The sequence below is a fragment of the Columba livia genome, chromosome 3 (genome assembly GCF_036013475.1).
Source record: "Columba livia isolate bColLiv1 breed racing homer chromosome 3, bColLiv1.pat.W.v2, whole genome shotgun sequence".
Lineage (NCBI taxonomy): Eukaryota > Metazoa > Chordata > Aves > Columbiformes > Columbidae > Columba > Columba livia.
The window spans coordinates 50,552,600-50,573,919 of record NC_088604.1 but is presented as its reverse complement, the minus strand read 5'-3'; the positions used below and the strand labels follow the sequence as shown (position 1 = coordinate 50,573,919).

At 38.5% G+C, this 21,320-nt stretch overlaps 1 protein-coding gene across 14 annotated transcripts in view; it reads left to right on the top strand.

Moving 5' to 3' along the window:
- The window catches only part of HS3ST5 (heparan sulfate-glucosamine 3-sulfotransferase 5), a 185,746-nt gene extending 165,637 nt beyond the window's left edge, over positions 1-20,109 (top strand). For all 14 annotated transcript variants that reach the window (XM_065056712.1, XM_021298187.2, XM_065056714.1 and 11 more), the window contains 2 exons: positions 13,547-13,685; positions 18,354-20,109. In XM_065056712.1, coding sequence (XP_064912784.1) covers positions 13,579-13,685; positions 18,354-19,284 — 1,038 coding nt within the window. In that variant the 5' untranslated portion in view covers positions 13,547-13,578 and the 3' untranslated portion in view covers positions 19,285-20,109. The remainder of the gene's footprint in view (positions 1-13,546; positions 13,686-18,353) is intronic.
- The last annotated feature ends 1,211 nt before the right edge of the window (positions 20,110-21,320 follow it).

Genomic DNA, 21,320 nt, shown 5'->3' with positions numbered 1-21,320 from the left:
GATTGGATTTTCTTTTGTGGTCAGTCCCATAGAATTACTAAATATATTAATTTTAATCAAACACAATGCATTTAATGGTCTTAGAAGAGGAAAAGTGCCTGTCATTCTCAAGAATGGGAATTGCTCAAGGAAGTAATACAGAACGTTATAGTATTAATGCACACAAAACCCACAAATATTTTTAGAGAAAAATAAGGTGATTAGTTAGAGAGAATGTTCACGGAGTCAAAAGCGAAGCATCTTCAAAGACCAAAAGATTAAAGTGAGCATGCAGATAGGACAGAGTGCTACTTGAAAGAAATCAGTGAATTAATCCATAGCTCGTAGTAGAAAAATAATCCTAGGTAATACTGTAATATTTTTTCCTTATTCTAGGCTGTGATCTTGCAGAAAATGGGGCCTGTTGCAGAGATGCCAGGAGGCAAATCGTTCACCTGAGTGGCTGTCAGAACAGGGGAAGGAACATGGTGCTGCCATCCATCCTCCATTCTGACAGCTGCCTCAGGTGGGGACATGCCACTGCTCTGCAGCACAGGCAGCTCTGTCACAGTCTCTTACAACCGGCTGGTCAGCATGATTACCACCTCACCGACGTGGATTTTTAGGCAGATATCACCCAGTCTTCTTTGCATAAGGGGAAGCACAGCTGGACAGAAATGGCCACAAGCCCTTCCCCACCAGAGCTTCTCCTTCTTTCCCCTCTTTTGCAAGAGGGCTTCAGTCAAGAAGTCCTGGGAAGGGGCTGGAAATGTATGTGCGACATGGGCATGCAGGGAAATTATTTTGGACCTGTGTAACTGAGTCTGGTCTTGTACTGAACTGATAAAGGTTTCCTCCAGGCTAATCTGTGGTCAGGCTTCAGTCCATTAGCACATTGGTTTAGGTGTAAAGCTACCTATGTATATTTTTAAATGGAAATCTTCTTCCTGGTAGCCTGCTACCTGGTAATTGCATCAACAGAGCAGGGTGAGGGATGTCAAGAAGGGAGTAAGCATGTTATACGAATAAAGCAAGACGAAGCTAATCATAACAGACATTTGCTTAAGAATAGATTGTACGTTTGGGCATAGAAAAAGACTACTGTCTTCTTTACACTCTGTAAAGTGAAGTAATTGAGAAGCTGTTCCATTCAGATGCTGTTGCAACTGGGAAGCTATGAGATGAACTACCTCAAAAATTTTCAAGGAGCCAGACTTAAAGTATATAAAAGAGGATCCTTCTCTGAACTTAACCAGCGCAGCACATGATTCACTAAGTTTCAATGTTGAATTTATGATGTGGGAAAAATAATTTCTATCACATCTTCCCACCTAAAAAAAAATAAAAATAAAAATAAAAAAAATAAATAAAAAAAAACAGAGAGAGAGAAAGGAAAATAGAAATATTTCTAATATTTCTTACATAAACTCTAGTTATATCTTCTGGTGAAATGGCAGGATGAGAAGACTAATCAGAGTTCAAGGTCAAAATGAAATTCTGTTCACATCTCAGTCCTTCATGCATCATTCTGCAAAACGAGAGCTGAATAGAGGAAGAATTAGCTGATTTCTTTTAAGTTTAGTAATTGCAAATGCAAAATGAATATCATTCTCCAGACATGGTGCTAGAGGACAACACAAGCTAACTAAATAATGGCGGCCCTGATAAATAATTTATACACCATATCAAAAGCTGAATGAGATAAAGAAACGGAGAACCCATTTGAAAATTTGGAAATTGCTCGAAGCTTTTCCTACAGTGATTCCCAAGAGGATGAGTGTGGAACACTAATAAACTCTGTGACTGTGTATAATTCATAAACTTTCTCTCATTTTTTGATTTTCAGTGCTCACAGTTTATAGTCACAGAGGAACAAAGAGTGGAAAAATCCTGCTAGCAGTTGAGAGGAGAACATAAGCCAGATGATTCCTCCACTTAGTCTATTCATAAAGGGCATCTGCTTTCATCCCAAACTGCACATATACTGCCATTAAACTTAGCACATTGAAAACAGAAAAAAACCCTTCTTCTCACATCCTCATGCCTACTTTATGTTTGTATTTTTATGACAGCTATTACAATGTGACATTATAACACAACAAAAGCCATTTCAGGACTATTTTTATTAACAGTATTCTGTTGCAACTTTTGGTTAACATTCAAACTGGATTTGTTATTAATTTATTCAATGGCAGTAGAGCAAAGCGGTGGATGCTGTCTGAAGGCAGTGGGCTGTTTCTGAATGCATTACAAAGCAAGAAACTTTCCCCTCACATCCATGCTGGAAAGATAATACTAAATTAAGCAAATCTAAAAATTACATTTGGATAAGAATTGTCTTGAAATTATTTTGATGGTCACAGTAACAAGCCTGTGAAATCTGATTTTGAAAAGACATGGTGGGCAAGGGTGTTATTTTTAACTCTTTGCACATCAGCACTTTGTTGCTTGATTTCAGGCACAGTACAACTCAGTTCCACAACCAGCCTTTTGTAATCTGATGTGGATATGAGTAGCCCAATGATTTCCCTTTCGTGGATACAACATGAAATACTCTAAGCTGTTAAGATTTTTTTCCTCTAAGATGCCTTAGAGCTTTAATTTTTATTTTTGCAGTCTTATCTAGAAACAGGGGACAGTATCCTGTGGCTGAGGGAAACCCTCTGCTTCCTACTTTGAGTACACCAGCAGAGCGCAATGTGCTTCTGAGCTGCAGGATGAGTCTCGAGCTGCTGAAAGGCTGCGATGGCACCCGCAGCCTCTGCTGCCATGTGCGATCACAGCGGCAGCCAGTGGAACACCAGAGGTGGCATCTCCAGCTTCCCACAGTCATCAAAGATACAGAGTAATCACCCTGTGCTCTCAGGGCACCCAGGCAGATCTGTTGTCCTGGGTGGGTGGATGGGAAAGGTGAATAATATCAGCAAGCTACACAAGTGGCTACAGGGCAGCTGCCCTTTGGTGATTCCCTGTGCTCATGCTCATTTTGTCAAGAGTCTGACAAAAGGGATCCATTCCCTCAGTTCCCTCCTGGCTGTGCTGCTTGCCTCTGAGAGTCTGTTGAGTGTTATTTGAATATTGGTTACTTCATTAATTTCCTCCTACCATCAATTGATGAATAAATTATTCATAAGTAAATTCATGAATTACCAGTTCTATTGGTGATTGGGTAATATTGAAGAAATAAATTATTCAGTCTTCTTTTCCCCCCACCAAGTGACAAATAAATTATTTGTGAGTATTCTTTTTTTCATTATTAGGTCAACTCTTCCGTCACTGAGACATTTATAAGATGTTGCTCACTCCGATAGCCACACGATTTGTAAGCAGGACCCTTTAAGACCTATATTTTCATAGACAAACAGAATGAGTTTAACTTTATTGTATACTTAGATGGCAGTTGCTTTAAATAAGAGGTCCTTTAGAACATGAGGAGGTGTTTTTGTATATTTCAAAGGCAATTAAACAAAAGGCTGAGATATGCTGGGGTTAGTTCTCACTCAGACAATATATTTTGAATTGTGTAGATGATTTTACAGTTTTCTGTATTTTCACAAAATACAGCTGGCTGCAGCCAACCCACAATCCCAAAATATATTAGGATGTAGATTCTGTAAATAAGTATCAGAAGCAAAGCCAAACCAGACAGATACCTTGACTAATAGCTACTACAAACAAGAACTGCATAGGCAGGAGGTTATTTCAAGTTCCTGGACAAATTACATTAGCTTAATATCTAGCTAGATCCATTGCTTCCCTCTCTTCTTTCACTGATTCACCACTAATGTGGCAGACAAGTGATATCCTCCTCTAGTGGTATCATTTCTGGCATATTTTACCATGTAGGCAGAATGTGTCTATATCAAAAAATATGAACTGTCCACATGGAGACTGTCTTTATGATGGGTCATTGAAAAAAAAAACCAAAAACATCATCTCTAGGAACGTGATAATAAGTCATATGCACCAACAGAGAAAGGGTTAGGTCCTCTCAATTCCATGGAGCTCAAGTTAGATTAAGTCCACCATGTCAATCAAGCTGCATTAGCATTAAATCAGCATAAGGACCATGAATAATGCACTGAAAAATATTGTCTAAAATGTTGCTCTAAAAGAGAGAGAGAATGAATCTCATGCCAAGAGAGGAGCAGCCCTTCTATAATTTCTCAGGTGTGATTGCCAGTGAGGATCAGAAGCACATACCTGTCTCTGTTGGTATCTTTCTTGCTTTGGAGACCCACCAGTAAAGCATGTGCAAAGAGGCTTTGATTGACTTTCCATGGTTTTATTTCTTTAATTTGAAACCATGGAGCAGGCATATTTGCCGGGCTGGGTACATGTAAGAGAGTAAATGCAGGCCCAGGACAGCAGTTATTTCTCCAGCTCATGTTGCCCAATGGGAGGAAGATGAATGGGCTGTGCAAGGGAGGCAGGACTGCTTAGTGAGCAGAGAAGCTCATTTCTGGGGAACACTCCAGCACAGTGCAGCTCTGTAGCACCTGCCTGCTGCAGACACGAGCTGTCTCTCCTTGTTTTCCCTTTATTTTCCACCCAGATGCAGTCTGTGAGCTGCCACTTGGGCCAATAGAGCAGTGCAATATTGACTTTTAAAACACAGTCACAGCAGAAAATCGCAGCTTTTTCATTGTCAGAGGAAAAGTGTTAATATGTCTCCCTCTTTCATGGAGGCATTGTAGCACATTCCTGGTTAAACTGGCATTGATATTTTCACTTAGATTTCTACATTAAAATAGGTAGCACTTCTTGGGAAAATTTGGTCAGGACTTGCAGGGGAAGCATCTAGACACTGCATTCTGAAAAGTAACTGAGTGGTCTTTGGGGTCAAGTTTTTAAACGCTCTTTTTCCACATTCCCCCAGTAGAAACCCCATGGAATACCCAGACACAGAAATGTACAGAAAAGTGTGGCAGAGAAAATGGGAAGGTAATAAAAGGTTGCCCATATAGATGTGATGTAGACAGAGAGACAGGCTGGAAGAATTGTCTTTGCACTGCTGTTCATAATGGATATGAATGGAGCACAGTTATACAGGTCAAGGCCAGAGAAAATACCACTGCAGTAGGTCGGATAAAATGGTGAAGGGAACCCATGGGAAAATAGTAGATATATAGGTATGTAACAGATTGTATCTTTGAAACATTTATGCAAAAAGAAAACATGAAATTTAGCCTGCATATGAGGTTTCAGAGAGTAGTGTGGGCTGAATGTTTCTCAGATTAAGGGTCTGAGTTAAAGACAGAGACACTACCAATCCAGAACAAATGTAGGTGTTCCTTATTAGACAGTGTGATATCCATTCATCAGTAATGGGGCAGTCCAGAATATGTGTTTGGACAAGAGAAAAGAGACGAAGAAGTGTACTACACAAAGATATGAAAGTGGGCAAGAGAAAGCTGCCTGCTCCACAGGTCATTCAGGGGATGCTGGGGCTGCATAAGAAGCAGATCACAGAGTCACAGAAGCTGAAGGAGCACAGGACCACATCCTATTTAGTTGTCTTGCAGTATTTTGCAGTATCATCTCACTGCACCTGGACTTTTGCATCGATAATAGGAAAAATAACTTTTATTGCTGCTGCTTACTCCAGTTTAGCAGCCAGAGCAAGACACAGCTGGGCAGGCAGTAGGTATGACTGCAGCGCACATAGCATGGGGGTTGGCAGAAGTGTACCTAGGCCAATGTATCTGACCTGAGAAGCAAGGACTAAGGTTAGCCTGAAAAAAAAAAATGTTCAGACTCACCCAAATTATTTTTTCGTAACATATCTGTATATGGATAGAGGGGTGCATGTGTGTTATTTCATACACTGGAATTTTTTCTCACTGAATAGTAGAAGCCATGAACAAAAATCTACTTCAGTCTTTTTTACTGTAAATGCAGTGTACCAGCAAAATATATTTGCAGCTTGGTCAAATTTTTGCTTAGTTTTCTTATCAATGCTTTTGACTCCTAGTAATGTTTTGCATTTAAGTCAGTTTTGCTGCTTTTCTAAATGAAAGCTGCAGAAAACAAAGCTGTAAGGAGTTGCAGAAGACCATCTAGATTTTGCCACTATAATAGCTAAGAGGATAATTAACTTAAATTGTCTACCAGTTTTAGTTAATTAAATAACCTTCAAACAGTCTTTCATATGTCTTATTTCAGGTATGAAATTATTTGGGAAAGGGCAACTTTTTCTAGGAAAAATAAAAAAAAAAGAGCAATAGTCTACAAGCATGACTCAAAGTGGTGAAAAAGAACATTTTAAAATTACAAGTGTGTGAAAAGATGTAATCTTATTTCACATTGAATCATATTAAGCAATAACTGCCTGCCTTCATATCCCACTCAATGCAGTGAAACTGTTCATGACAAAGACTGGGCTCTAAATAAAGGTTGGAAGAAGAAAGCTCTGGGTATCTACCTGTTTACATTTCTCTCTGAAAATTCATAATTTTCTTGTTTAAGTATTTCCCAGATCTGACAGACTGCTTACTCCTAAGGTGACAGCGCCATTGGCTTTGCTTTATGATTTCTCTTTTGACTTTTGCAGCCATTTCTCTCCTCTCTTCCACTTCACTGCGTTTTGGTCCTCAACCTCCTTTTTCTTTTTTGATTGCTATTTTTGGTCGCAGTTGTTATAATGCCAGCTAGAAGAAACAAGGCTGATATTCGCTTTCGTAGACTGCGAATTTAGTATCTTTTATAAACTTCCTGCAGTTAGGATTGCAGTTCCACAGGTTTTCTATCTTGATGTTATCAGCTCCACTGTTCCTGAAAAATGAAGCAGCGAAGGAAGGTGATCATTTCAGAAGAAAAGGCGGGAAGTAACTGGGGAAACACCATTTGAAGAAAAGGGCTGACCTTACCAGATTAATTTCATACTCTATGAAGAGCAGTGCATGGTAATATACTCAGGATGTTGGCAAGGAGACAGGCATCTGTATTTTGGACTAATGAAGTCCAATTAAGATCTATGTGCTTGGAAGTGTTCCTGGAGCATTGTAGCTAAGCGTGGATCATGGCAACCTACTCATCATTCAACAGAACGTGGCCGTCTGCCTCGCCGGCTCAGATGCAATAAGGCAGTTTTTCTAAGCAGATGTGTCTGAGACCTCAAGGGCATCAAAGCGTCTGAGATTCCTAACTACTCTGACAATCTGGCAGCAGATCTGTTTGGCACAGGGCACCTCAAAGGCAACAGCAAGCTTTGGAGTTATTTCTCTCTTACCAACACCATCTTGCTCAATGTCTTTCAGTAAGATGCAAAAAAAATGAAGGGGTCAGGCTGAGAAAGGAATGTGATAAAGAACTCATTATGGCCTTCTGTGCTGTTGTCACTTAACACCTCAGCCACCTAGAGATAGTAAAACTACGGATAGAGTCTTGAGGGTGTCTGGAGTTAAATGTCCTCTGGTCAGTGAGTGGACTAAATAGCCATTACCACTCTCTATAGTCTTGAGAGAAACCAGATATCTGGGTGCACCACCCAAGCCAGCTGTGATGGGCTTGGGGTTATGAATCACAAATGCTCTCTCAGCACTGACAGTATGCTAACTTCTGTGAAATGAACATATGTTTTCTTATCTACTATCCACATACAGGCACTGATTTTGTGGCTGATCTCCCAGAGTAAAGCAGTCTTTATGAAGAAAAGATTTTACCACTTCTTTGCACAAAGAATTGACTTCAAGGGCATCTTAAAGGCTGAACCTGAATGTCAAAACTCCACAATAGCAGACCAAAAAAAAAGAGAGGTTTTTAAGTTATTGGCACAGCTGTGGCATGAGATTAAAGGAAATCTTTGTATTGGAATTTATTTGCATCATTTACTGTTTTCTGTCAGCTTTGCTGACATTTTCTTCTCCACTGTTTCAGTCAATATTAGTCATGAGGAGGAAAGAACATGTTTAGTACACAGGAACATTTACCTGAATCCGTGAACTTGTTCCGTGTTGTGAAAGTATTTCTGTATTTTCATCCTTCACAACCTAAATTGAGCAAGTATGCCTTAATCTTATTTCATCCCTTCTCACTCTTATGCTAGAGAGAAAAAATTGAAACACTGTAATTAATCATTGGAATTAAATTTCTTTTTTATATTGAATATATGAACCATTAAGGAAAATTAAAAAAAAAAAAATCAAATTCCATTTCTGCAGGCTCAGCACCTTCTCTTTTCCTCAGAAAAATTGTATTTTCAAAGCTTGCAGTTTCTGTTATCTATTTCATTTTGCTGTGTCAAAAAGGGGAAGAATTTTATCTGTTCTTAGGCTATTCCATGTTATTAGGAATGAAAAATCTTCTCTCTAATGAAAAATCATGTTCTGCTTTATCATGGTTATTCTAGCTCTTTAATACAGTTCATATGGTGCTGTAGTACTGTTGCAATTAAGACATTGAAGTGAAGGGTTCTCAGGAAGAAGTACAGTGGGACTGTAAGGTTTCCTTACCACTAGCATAGACCTTCATCAGGGGTGAGATTGCAGAAGGGGGAGGACTTGAAAGAGGCTAAAGAAGGAGCAGGAGCATGACTAGCTATTCCAGCCAGACCATGAAGAAGATCACGAGCTGGTGAGCTGATGCACAAAATTTGAGGTATAAATTCCCTCATTTCCCAAATGCTGTGTGATTTCCTACCCCAGAAAAAGTCTAAGTTCTTGATTTGTATGAATTTTGCACTCAGTGACAAATGCAAGAAGCTGTAGCTAATATTCAAGAAATGTAATACAGAATCGAGAGAAATGTAAATGTGTCAAGTGACCAGTTCCCTGATTTGTTTTCTCAGTCACTGTATTTAAATGCTACACAAACTCAAAGATCTTTTTACAGTGTATGAAGACAAATATTTGTTGGTCAACAGATGACCCCTGCTGGTGTGCAAAATTTAAAAGTCTATAGCAACTGATTGATAAATTAAACTGAAAAAAAACCCTCCTATTTAATTTTTTTCAGCCTCCTTTGTGCATATTTCCCTGTGGTTTGTACTTTACTTTGATTAATCACATCATTCCATCGTGACTGTATCTTTTTGGTCTGTTTGCCAAAGGATTATATGTTGCTTTTCTTTCTTACATGTCTCTCTATAATCAACCATATGCTTTTCATTTATCAATAGCATTTTCTCATCTCTGTTTCACATGTCCAAAAATTTTGCCTCTGAACATTTTCAGATAAGTTCTTGGTGATCTTCTTGTCTCATTGTCTGTTTATTTGGAATAGATGATTATAGGAAGAGCTTCTGTTTTCAGTGCTCCTGCACAATTTATGGTGTTATCTGATTCAGACTTTTATCAGTAATACCATCATTATTGCTATTCTTTTTCTGTTTTCTCCTCCTCATTTGACTTTGACACAACTTGAACTTAAACTGACTTCTGAAAATTCATATAATTTGGCCAGCACATGTAATATCTTCCTTTATCCCCGATCACTTAATCTCACCCGGAACAGTTCATCTGTTTTCCAATTGGTATTATCATCAGAGTTCTACATAGTTATACTGTCTTCTCTTGGCAATTTGCTCAATAACTGCAGTCGTCTCACCGGCCAGTATGGGAACGTGGGGAATGGGGCTGGGTGAGGCATTCACGTCAACACACTGATAAGGCTATTTTCTAGTGCTAAATGAAGATTCTTTATTTAACTTTACTGTGTCAATCTAACAAGTTAGATCAGCTGTGCATCTGAAATCACTAAGCACTTTACATTTTTTGTCTCTACATGATGTTGCACACACTTTCATTTCTAAAAATTATGCATTCCACATTGTGAATTGTTTGTGTTCTTCTTTGTGCATCATGACTCTCTTGGATATCCAGGAAGGGACTTTTCTTATATGCATGCTTAATTAGATTGTTAAAGATATATATTTCTGATATAAGTCCACTGGAGATGTGCAATAGTATACTGTCATCTCTTTTGGAAGGAGGTTCCACATTCAGCATCCAGCTACCAGGAGATTTCTGCCTGTGGCTTTCCTAAACCTCCTCCTACCACTCAGGAGCTTATGTGCCAGTTCAGCTGTCATCCCTAACAGAGAGCAACACTTTTTTAAAAACACCCTTATTTGCCTCAAATAACTGCTAAAATCTTGTCATTTTGGATTATGTTTTATCTTGCCTTCCAGCTTCTTGTTACGTTTAAAAGTATGCATTCCTTACAGAAAACTTTGTGCAGCTTATAATGTGTCCCAGAATTTTCATTTCTTCCCTTTCTTCTTTCCATTTCATTTAAGTGTTGCCATGCTAGTCTCCAGCAACATTTCCGCCTTAGGGACCTTCACCTTAATCACATTCTGGTTGTATTAACTCTGTGGCTTAAATAGAAGTGTTTCTTCAGTCCTCTCTTCTGTCACCTAGAGCTATCTCAGTACAGCCATTGCAAGATGTAGCCATTTCTGAAGCTAAGATATTATTTTCTACTATTTTTCATTAAAATCCTAACATGTGAGGAAAGTATTACTGAGGTCACATCCTCTCTGGAATAAAATTCCATCTGTGGACTTTAAATTAGATGCTGAAACTGACAACAAAAATGAAACAAGCAAATAAATAATGTTAGTTTTGCATGTCTAGTGAGTGTTAAGTACTTGTCATTCTGTGGAAAAGTTGTCTCTACTCAGGTACATGCAAACACAGAGCAAATGGAACTGGTTTGGGTTTGGGTTTTTTCGTTGGTTTGTTCATTGTTTTGGTTGGGTTTTTTTGTTTCTTTGGTTTTGGTTGGGTGGGTTTTTTGGGTTTTTTTGCATTGAATCTTATTGAAAACATGAGACCTTGTCGAATCTCTTTCAGAAAACAGCTTGTTTTTAATTTAATTTCATTGTGTCCTGATGACTACCACAGCTTTATGATAAGTCCTGCAGATAGGACTTAACGGAGGTCCAACAGCCAGTACAAGGGAGAACATGTGGACAGCACTTTAGTTTAATGTACATGTGAATGTTTTCTGGAAGATGAAGATCAGAACTCATTGTTGTAATGCTGAAGTGATACTTTTATTTAGAGAGAGAAGCACTAAATGATTTAAAACTGGAAAGCTATGAAAATTTGCTATCATCATCACCATGTCCTCTTTCTTCTTTTTTTTTTAATTAAATAGCTTAATTAAAAGAGTAATTAGCAATAGGATATCAACATAGAGATATAGAATCTATGAATTTTTCTTAATAATTAAGCTTCAACTATGTTTTTTCTGCCTTGCTCAGTGTCTAGAATACCTCATATGTCATTTTAATATTTATTTTTTAATGTTAAGAAAAGTGTACTACAAAAAAGGCAAAAGTTTATCATGTAGTTAAGGCATGAGATTGGAATTCAGACATTTTACACTGAATCCCACTGGTGCTACAGGTTTTCTCTGTGACCTTGAGAAAATCACTTAATCTCTCTGTATCTCTGCTCCTCATTTATTTTTTAAAGGATGATAATACTTCTTGTCTCTGCATTTACATTGCAAACTCCTTTTACTCTGTGTTTTATATGATTCTTGTTGCAATAGGGATCTTAGATAAGAATTCTTATTATACCGTTCCTTTTATCTATGCAAAAAGCAATATATTCTGTATGAGAGGTTATCCTGTATGAGAGGTTATCCTGAGCTATGACCTGGCTATATAAGGAGTTACTATTATTATTAGCACACCAGAAGTGTGTTAGAGATTCAGTGAGACTCAGAGCTTCAAGGTTGCATGGCTCTTTTATCAAGAGATGATGAGCTGATCTTACAAAGGCTTTCTATACAGTAGTAGAATAAATGTGCTTGAGAATTACTATTCTACCACCCTTGAAGACAATCACTATGGAGTGACCCGCATCCACTCAGCCAGCACTAAGGCAGGCAGGCTGCATGCATGCTGTCCATTGGGAATGGTCCCTGGCTTGTAGTAACTCCCAAGTTATCCTGGAGTCTCCTGAGAGCTTTCTGGGCTAAAAATCTAACAGTATGGGCAGGACAAAGAAATATTTGCAGGCCCTGTTTGACAGTGGCCAGCCACACCTTGCACTCTCACTACCCATTCTGCTTCTGTATATAGTTATATGCCTTTAATAATTTACCCCGGTCTTGCTTGATGCAAGTCCTACGACTGGAAAAGAAGAGAGTAAGCTGCAAAAGCAGCTTTACTAGTAGTGAAATATAATAAACTTGACATCAAAAATTTTTCAGAATAAGTCCAGTCAAAATTCAGAAGAGAAGCTGTATCTGTTGAAACTACTCCATAATAAATTGAATAGTCTCTGATTGAGGGAGTGAGTATATGGACGAATGGTTCAGGTTATTCCAGTTTATATTTGTGGTTTTTATATCAAGAGAATCAATTTGGTGATTAAAGCATTCATTTGGTAGGTAGACAATGTGGCTTTACATCCTGGGAACTAGTGACAGGATTTGAACTTTAGCTTCCTGTATATTTATAAGAAAGCCCAGGACTGGCACAGAGTGGAGAACCATGTCATATTTGGCTGTGCTCTGAAAGGAGGGACTTGTCTTTCTTCTCAGTTCTTGTAAGAAGGCGTTAGGGATGCAGCTCTGAGTCTCTTAAACTGGTCTACAGTCCTGAACACAAACCTAATGCCTAGGCAAAAGTCAGGCTGAAGACAAATAGTTTTACTCAGTACTTCCTTCTTACTTTACCTAGGGACCTCCTGGTTATTCTGATTCAATCTTTCTGGCACAAGGTTGCATTGTTTGACTCATGCCTGCCTCCTATGTAAAGTATTTGAAGCAAATATCATTTTGGGGCTTTAGATGGTCTCTGGCACGCATCAGAAAAGAAAATTTAAGTCTATGCTTCAGTGTTGCTGAAATCTGGGGATATGCACATGCTCAGTTCATGGACTCCAGTTTGTGTCCAATCAGGTCTTGATATGACAGCCAAACCTGCTGTCAGGCAGATGAGTTGCTTTAAGGGTTTCTCCACAGAAGAGGCCATGCTAATGCCCACCACAGGGAGAGCTGATAGGATGAGCTGGTGTGGAAAAATGGTCACTGTGCCCAGCCCAGCTACATGCTTCTCAGATCTGTCACCGGGGGCTTGCTGGTATATATCAAGAAGTACACTGATTTAGATTTCTCTCCAGGTTATGCTCTAATAAAACTAGAGACAGAGTAAATGTGTCGCCATGTACTGTATGCACAGGACCCGCAAGCCTAACTCCTGGTTACTGATGCCTCACTTGGCAGCAAAGCATTTAAATCTCTGTTGAAATCTAGACCAGGCTGATTTTGAAGGGCTTAAAGTCTAAACAGAATTACCTAAAAAGAGACCCTATTATAACATGAGCCTTTACACAGTCAAGACCCACTGTATAGCTATCAGACAGCCCTAATAACAGCAGATGTAGCTGAACTACCACTTGAGAATTATCAGCCTATCCCAGACATGTTGCCTGGTGTTACCATGTGGGACATGAAAACAGTAGCAAACAAAAAAGTTTTAACTACTTATTTTTCAGCTTGAAAAGATTTTGCAAGTGTGTCTTAATCACTTGCAACAACTGATTAAACATTACCCATATTGCATATTGCTTTCTGATGAGTGTTTTATGTGTTTTTGTCTCTGCAGACTGCAGAAGTCCTGAAGATTGATGGAGGGCCATGCTATTCAAACAGCAGCCGTTGCTGAGACAGAAGCTCTTTGTACTAGGCAGTCTTGCTATTGGAAGTCTCCTATATCTAGTTGCCAGAGTTGGGAGCTTGGATAGGTAAGTCATTACATAGCTGCTTTCTTAATTAAAAATAGGCTCAGATTGTCTCAGTTTTGGCTTAAAGAATCTCCTTTCTTCTTCTTCTTCTTCTTCTTCTTCTTTTTCTTTTTTCATTAGTGTCCACTTGTGTATAGAAAGACTGTCTATTCTAGTACTGGTTTTCATTGTTCTTTCCCCCTCTTTGGAGAACAGAGCAGGAAAATAGTCACGGGTCATCGCTGTCAAAGTATTTCTGTCTGTCCATTTATATTCTAAGCACATTGGCACTTGTTTTCAGAGAAGAAATAAAACAGCATCCAGTAAAAATGTCATTACTGTAGCTCGTTTTTGTCTCTGTGCATCTGTGTGTTGACCCCTAGTTTCAGCAAACAAGCTATGATGTATTTATATATCGTCTTTCTAAATTTATGAGCAAGTAATTAATGTTCTACAGTGGTAGTTAGAATTAAGAATAAGCCTGCAGAGTAGCTTGTCAAGTTTTGAATACTATTTCACTTGAAAGATTGCCTCAGGGTTTGAGAATTTTAACTATGACAATTAGCCAGTATTTTCTGGAGTTGAATGTGCTAAATAACTGGGTTTTCTCTGCAAGTGATTTCCTGGAGAGCAGTAGAAAATCCAGCAGAGGAAATCAAAGAGTGTTTGTCACTTGACCGGGCTGAGTTCTGAGTGGTTATTGACAGCACAACAGTAGTGCTACCTGCACTGACACTACTGTTTCTGTCACCTTCAAAATGGCCTGGAACTGCCCCAGCAGGTGACACACAAAGACAGGATTAAAAATAAATAAATAAATAAATAAATAAATAAATAATTTAAAAAAATAAAGGTTTTGAAAGAATGAAGGAAACAAGACTTCAAGATTTCCAGAAGTGGGTAAACAGCTTGACAGCGCTAATGCTCTAACAGTGCACTTCTTTTTAATGATGGAAAAAACTGAGTTCAAAATTGTGACACAATGCTGCGTGAATACACAGTGCATTGAAAGTGAATTGAAAGCAGAGCTACTTAGTGTCCATTGCTAGGTAATGTTGAGCTCTCTCTGAAGTCACTGGGTGCCTTCTTCAGCTGCTTAAGTCCACTCCAGAAGAAGAGGGAGACTGTGTACTCAGCTAGGACCAAGTGCATTGCAAACTAAGCCCTGGAGTTTATATTTGCTTTCCTCTGGTGGTCAAAGCATCTCTGATGCTTCAGAGGTGAAAACTTCACTGAAGTTAATGTGATTCTGTAAATGGAAGGAGAATTCCTTACTGGTCCCTGCAAAAGTATATTTTATGCTCAGAGGCATGAAATCTAATTAACCTTAGGCTATTATCAGTGCTTGCACATCTTCAGAATTTACTGATGGCTATAAAATTATCTCGCCACAGTATTTGACTCACTGACCTCCTGCGGCAGTGAATTCCACCGGTTTCATATATAATGTTGCCAATAGCTGTAAAATTCAGTTTCATTCTCTTGCATTACCCAGTGTGAAAAATACCACACAGCTAAAAAGCAGCCCTTTATTTGGATGTGTTATGAAAGAGAGAGAGAAAGAAGCACTAGAAAACATGAAACACATGAATTAGCTGGAAATGTTCTTTGTTAGCAGTAGGGCATGATCCAGACTTGTTGAATTTGTCAGAAGAAGGACACTGAGTAGCTTGGATAGACTTTGGAACAACTAATTGTTCAGGAAGAAATCCAGATTCCTTTATGCTTAATTTATGCTGATCCAATTTGAACAAGAGACTTGGGGATGGCCCACATTTAATAGCCTCCGATTGGGCTCTTCAGTGGGAATGTTCTGAGTTTTCTTAAGCCCAAAGGGGAATTGCTTGTAGCTTATTTGATTCATTGAGTCATAAAGTTGGATGAACTGAGCACTTCCCTCCAGGGGAGGCCATCATCCTTCAGATCCTGAGTGCATGGAGCTACTTCACATGTGGAAGCTCAAAGACATTCTCTGCCTGGCAATTTTGAGAATATCTGCACCAGTCTTTTGAGTTGCCCGGTTCTCTCATTGGCAGTATGGGGGGGCCTCTGCACTTGATTTCAGTGCTCTGAAATGCTCCTGCTGCAACCAGGCTCATGGTCTTTTGCCATCATGACACTTACATTAGAAGACGATTAGCAAATATTCTGGATCATGAGAGACAGCACAGCTACTTGTCATTAAGATTGTGCAAATGTACTTCAGCTGTTTTGAAATTAGTCAAAAATACAGTTCCCTGAGATTAGTTTTTCTATGGTGGGTTTTCTCAAGAAGAATATTTGTGGAGTTTTACTGTAGCAGGTAGAGAAACTGCGTGTTTTGGGAGAGCAACTTCAGTAATATAATAAATGTTATACTCTTGTTTTGCAAAGGACTGCTATTTTAATGTAAAAAAAATGACTCAGAGAATCAAAAATATTAACATGTTGTGATACAACAGTAAATAGTTACATCTGACGATTCAGCTACTGAGATCTGACAGCCTGTTTAATACCACCACTGCCAAGATCTTTAAATGATTTTTTTTAATTGTTTAGAGAGAGGATAAGAAAGAGTAGAAAAACTGAAATGTAAAGTGTTGATGAAGGACTTTTAACAACATCCAGTCTTTTCCCTTAGGCTAGAGGATATCTTGAGTAGTTATTTACTTTTAAAGGAAACCACCCTGTTTGACAAGCTGTTGTGTTACACTGAAGGCAGTGCTAACTGTCTTTTTGAGCAAAAGAGATAAAATTAGTTGAGATGGGTCTGGAACTGCTGTTGTGGAATCCTTTTTGCTTGAAAACAAAAAACAAATACACAGAAGGAGAGGGAAGAGAAGCACAGAGATAGCATTTGCCACTTCTGTTTCTTATGCTTCTAACTGCTACCTCGCTGCTGCAGAAAGTCTCTTACCAGCCACACCACAGTCCGACCAAATTGTACCACTGTCATGTCAGGACGTTGCTTTCTGTTTGTTTCATTGTGTCCTTGTTGTTGGGTTTGGTTTGGTTGGTTGATCAGTTTTGGGGGGGAGTGGGTTGCTTGTTTGTTTGTTTATTGGCAGGTTTACTTCAGTGTTGCAATGCTTCAGTCATTGCAACCAACTCAGTAGATAGCAAAAAGTAAAGGAAGAGACTGGAAACTTGAGAAAACAAATAACAACAGGAACTCACTTCTCATCAAACTTTCTAATTAGTTTGAAGGACTTAGCTAGAGCTCATGTGAACCCAGCAATGTCATCTGGGTTGTTTCTTCAGTTCTGCCTGGACAGGCTGTATCTCTCAGCATCTGGATAATCAAGGGAACAGCTAGTGGGTCAGCCAGGGGCATCAAACTTATTTTGTCCCAGCCATCCATTGTCCTAGCATCAGTGTCAAATTAGAGACGCCAACAAGCAGTGATGGATGGAAAAGCCATAAAGAAATAAATAATTCTGTCCTGAAAGCAGGTTTTAAATAATATACAGTAAATGAGTGAAGGGCCACATGCTGAGAAACCAGCGTAAATACTGAATACCTAAACAGCTATTAATGAGCATTGCCCATCTGGTATACTGGCTGAGGCAGGGGTCCTGTGAAAAATAATAGCATGTGGCCATGTAATTTAAAAACCTTATCATAATACATATGCTCAGCAACCTTTTTTCTTACATATCTTTAATTTTGGAGAGCATGGCTCCACAAAATTACTAATGATATTTTTCTGTAGGACTTTGGAAGCTTGCTCTCTGCATACCAATTTCATCTTCAGTGCAATATTGGCCTGTATAAGGACTAAAGCACTGATATGGGAGTGGAAGTGAGAGCTTATTCAAGGTTCTGTAGTAACATAATTTTAACATTTTTCTTACTTAATCATTTCTTGCATTCAGTGACATCAAATACAAGAATGAAGCATTATAAAAGTGGAAAATAGGTGAAATAATGGCAGGTGAATATAAAATAATAGCACAAAAATGCAGTGGCAAAAGAAGAAACTGTGAGACACAAAATGAGGTTCAGTGGAAGGATACATAAGTGATGATAAGAAAATCATTTATGTAATTTATTGATGCATTTTTTTAAACTTTTCTTGACATTCTTTCTGTGCCTTGCTAATCTTTCCTGATTCAGAGCCCTGGTCTTTCTGATTCCATCTCAGGGAAAACACCATGCACCTTCTAAAGAGGAGGGAAAATATTTGAAAGATTATTATGTTTTTCATCCCTTTTGCTCCTCTTCACTAGAAAGGCCATCTCTGGATCAGCAGCTGATAAAGTCAACAGAAGGGGAAGGACTGAAAATAATTTGGGCTAAAATAAGAAAAGTGTTGGAAGGAGATGATCTAAATGAAGTGTATTTTCAGATCAAAATTACAATTAAAATTAATCTTAAAATGTTTTAAAAACTGCCAAAGCAATCACAAAGTAATCAGCAATATGGGAAGTAAGAGAAGGTTCAAGAAAACCCAAGAACAGTAAACATAGAACCTATGTTTAAAAAGAGCAGAAAGGTGGAGTTAGGAGTTAGCCAAATCACAGCAAAATGCTAGAATAAATAATCAGACTATTTGCAAACATTTTAATCACTGTCAGAATAAAATAAAAGTGGAAAGATGCATACATCACATCACATTGCAAAAGGTTTCCATGAATGTGACTGCCTTATAGAGAAAACTTGCCTTAAGAGATACCCTCTTTTTACGAATACTTCTTGTTTTGCTTGCAGACTGCAGCCCCTCTGCCCCATCGATGGTCGATTTGGACCCCACAGCCAGGACGAAATCCCTCTGCGAGCTCTGCAGTTCAAGAGAGGGCTGCTTCATGAGTTCCGAAAGGGCAATGCCACCAAGGAACAAATACGACTGCACAATCTGGTTCAGCAACTTCCCAAGGCCATTATCATTGGGGTTCGGAAAGGAGGCACCCGAGCACTGCTGGAGATGCTGAACCTTCACCCTGCAGTGGTCAAAGCTTCTCAAGAGATTCATTTCTTTGACAATGATGAGAACTATGCCAAGGGGATTGAGTGGTACCGGAAAAAAATGCCTTTTTCTTACCCTCATCAAATAACAATTGAGAAAAGCCCTGCATATTTTATCACTGAGGAAGTACCTGAAAGGATTTACAAAATGAACTCATCTATCAAATTATTGATCATTGTCAGGGAACCTACCACAAGAGCTATTTCTGATTACACTCAGGTGCTGGAAGGTAAGGAAAGAAAGAATAAAACTTACTACAAGTTTGAGAAGCTGGCTATTGATCCTAATACCTGCGAAGTGAACACTAAGTATAAGGCGGTGAGAACCAGCATCTACACAAAACATTTGGAGAGATGGTTAAAATACTTCCCAATCGAGCAGTTTCATATCGTGGACGGAGACCGGCTCATCACAGAACCACTGCCAGAACTCCAGCTGGTCGAGAAGTTCCTAAATCTTCCTCCAAGGATAAGTCAGTACAATTTATACTTCAATGCCACCAGAGGGTTTTACTGCTTGCGATTTAACATTGTCTTTAACAAGTGCCTGGCGGGTAGCAAGGGACGCATCCATCCAGAGGTGGATACCTCTGTCATTACCAAATTGCGCAAGTTCTTTCATCCTTTTAATCAAAAATTTTACCAGATCACTGGGAGGACATTTAACTGGCCCTAAATTAAACTTCATACAACATTTTCTGTTGCACCTGAGACATGCAATTAATGTCTCTGCTAAAATATGCACTTTTCATAGACATGGCTATCAAAGTAACTTTTTTCATGTATACGTGTACATATGCAGTGTGTGACCAAATATATGGTGGGATCAACTTTTTCTACAGAGTAGTAACTAACGTAAATTTACTGTCAACATACTAGCATCTTTTAAGATATAATAATAAAGGGAAAGGAGGTATTGAGGAACATGAAATCAGACACTGTTAAAAGTGTCAGTGTTCCTCTCACTTAGTGAAGTGTTTATGTGACATGCTTATTGATCTAAGCAGAATATTGGTTTATGCCATGAAAATCATGTAAGAAGTCTGTGAAGCTGTGAGAAAGCATAATTTTCAAGCTATATTTGCTATGTATATTGCTAAAGGAATACTGACACTTTAAACACAGTGCTGAATTTTTACGAGAGTGGATACTACTATTTTCTTATTATTTGAAATTAATACCTGAATATCTTGTATCATACAAACTACATTGTTGCAGAGTTCCTGTTGTGAGTTTGCACTATTGTTTTATTGTATGGACCATAGTGTCACTTGTAGCATGTCAACCATGTGTCAAAAAAAGCTCAAATAATTTTTTTCTTCTGTGCTTGTGTATCAACAAAGCTAAACATCATGTACATACTGTACAATGTTTGTAAATACCGGTTTCACACTAAGTAATTCTATTTTGTAAACTGAATATGGCTATTTAATTTATTGTGAAAATTAAATTTATTGTGGTATTTAAAAATGGAATGGATTAAAATTACCTATATGTGCAATGGCTTTTCACTTTTGCTTGATGTACATCTATGTGGTCCCTTAGCCCCGATAAATCACGCAAATGTGCGAGGGAGACCTGCATGTGTAAACTTGGTTTCTAGACAGCTGAGAAAACTGATACATGTGGTAAAGCTGAGTTTATTAAAACATTCATCCGTCTGGGAATCTGGTGTAGAACACACCTCAAAGTACATTATTGCTGTTCCATTGCAGAACTTTGCTATAATTAATTCAATTACAGTAGTCAAGGCTAGAAAGACTGTAAAAGATTACTGTAACCAAGTATATCAGAAAAGCAGAGCCACTGTTAAAACCAAAACAACAGACACATAAACAAGATTAGAAGAAGAGTTATAGAGATCTCATCACCCAAAGCTGATGATATTTCAGAAGTCAAGGAAAACAGTTGTGATACCTCTGCTTTTATCTGGTAACAAATGCACCTACCCTAACCAACCACAGTGTTGTTAATCCTAGTATAAACATGTAGTTCATGTTTCCATTCAGTAAGTGACAAGAAAATAGTTCAGGAAATTAGTGTTTTCATGCTTTATACATGGTATGGCTCATAAAGATTTGTAAGGAAAAAAATAAAAACAATTTAAAAATGTCTTTTAGAGAGAGAAATAGAGAAAGACAGAGGAAGAAAGGAGGGAAGGAGGGAGGGAGGGAAGGAAGGAAAGAAAGAAGGAAGGAAGGAAGGAAGGAAGGAAGGAAGGAAGGAAGGAAGGAAGGAAGGAAGGAAGGAAGGAAGGAAGGAAGGAAGGAAGGAAGGAAGGAAGGAAGGAAGGAAGGAAGGAAGGGAGACACACACTTTAAGCCAGCACCTAAAGACTGAAAGACTGATGGGGACACAGATTTTGGAAGGTGTCCAGAATATCTGAATATTCTGAGCTATGGTAGCAGAGTAGCTGGTAGTTCAGATTATAATAAGATCCAATTTTCCCTGTGGGCTGCTTATCTTGCTCAGTGATTTGGAAGCATCGGTTTTCTAAATAAGTGATTTTTAAATCTCTTGTGAGAGATTGATGCTTGTCTTGCTATATCTTTAATCATATGTGCTAGCACTATGAGCAGTGTGCCCTTTCTTCATGTTGTTTCGGAGACCTGCCAACATGAAACAGTAGAGCATATGTGAAATTTTCTGCAGTAGCTACAATACTACTTACTGTTTTCCTATATGAGAGTCATTTATCCCACCCAAATCCAG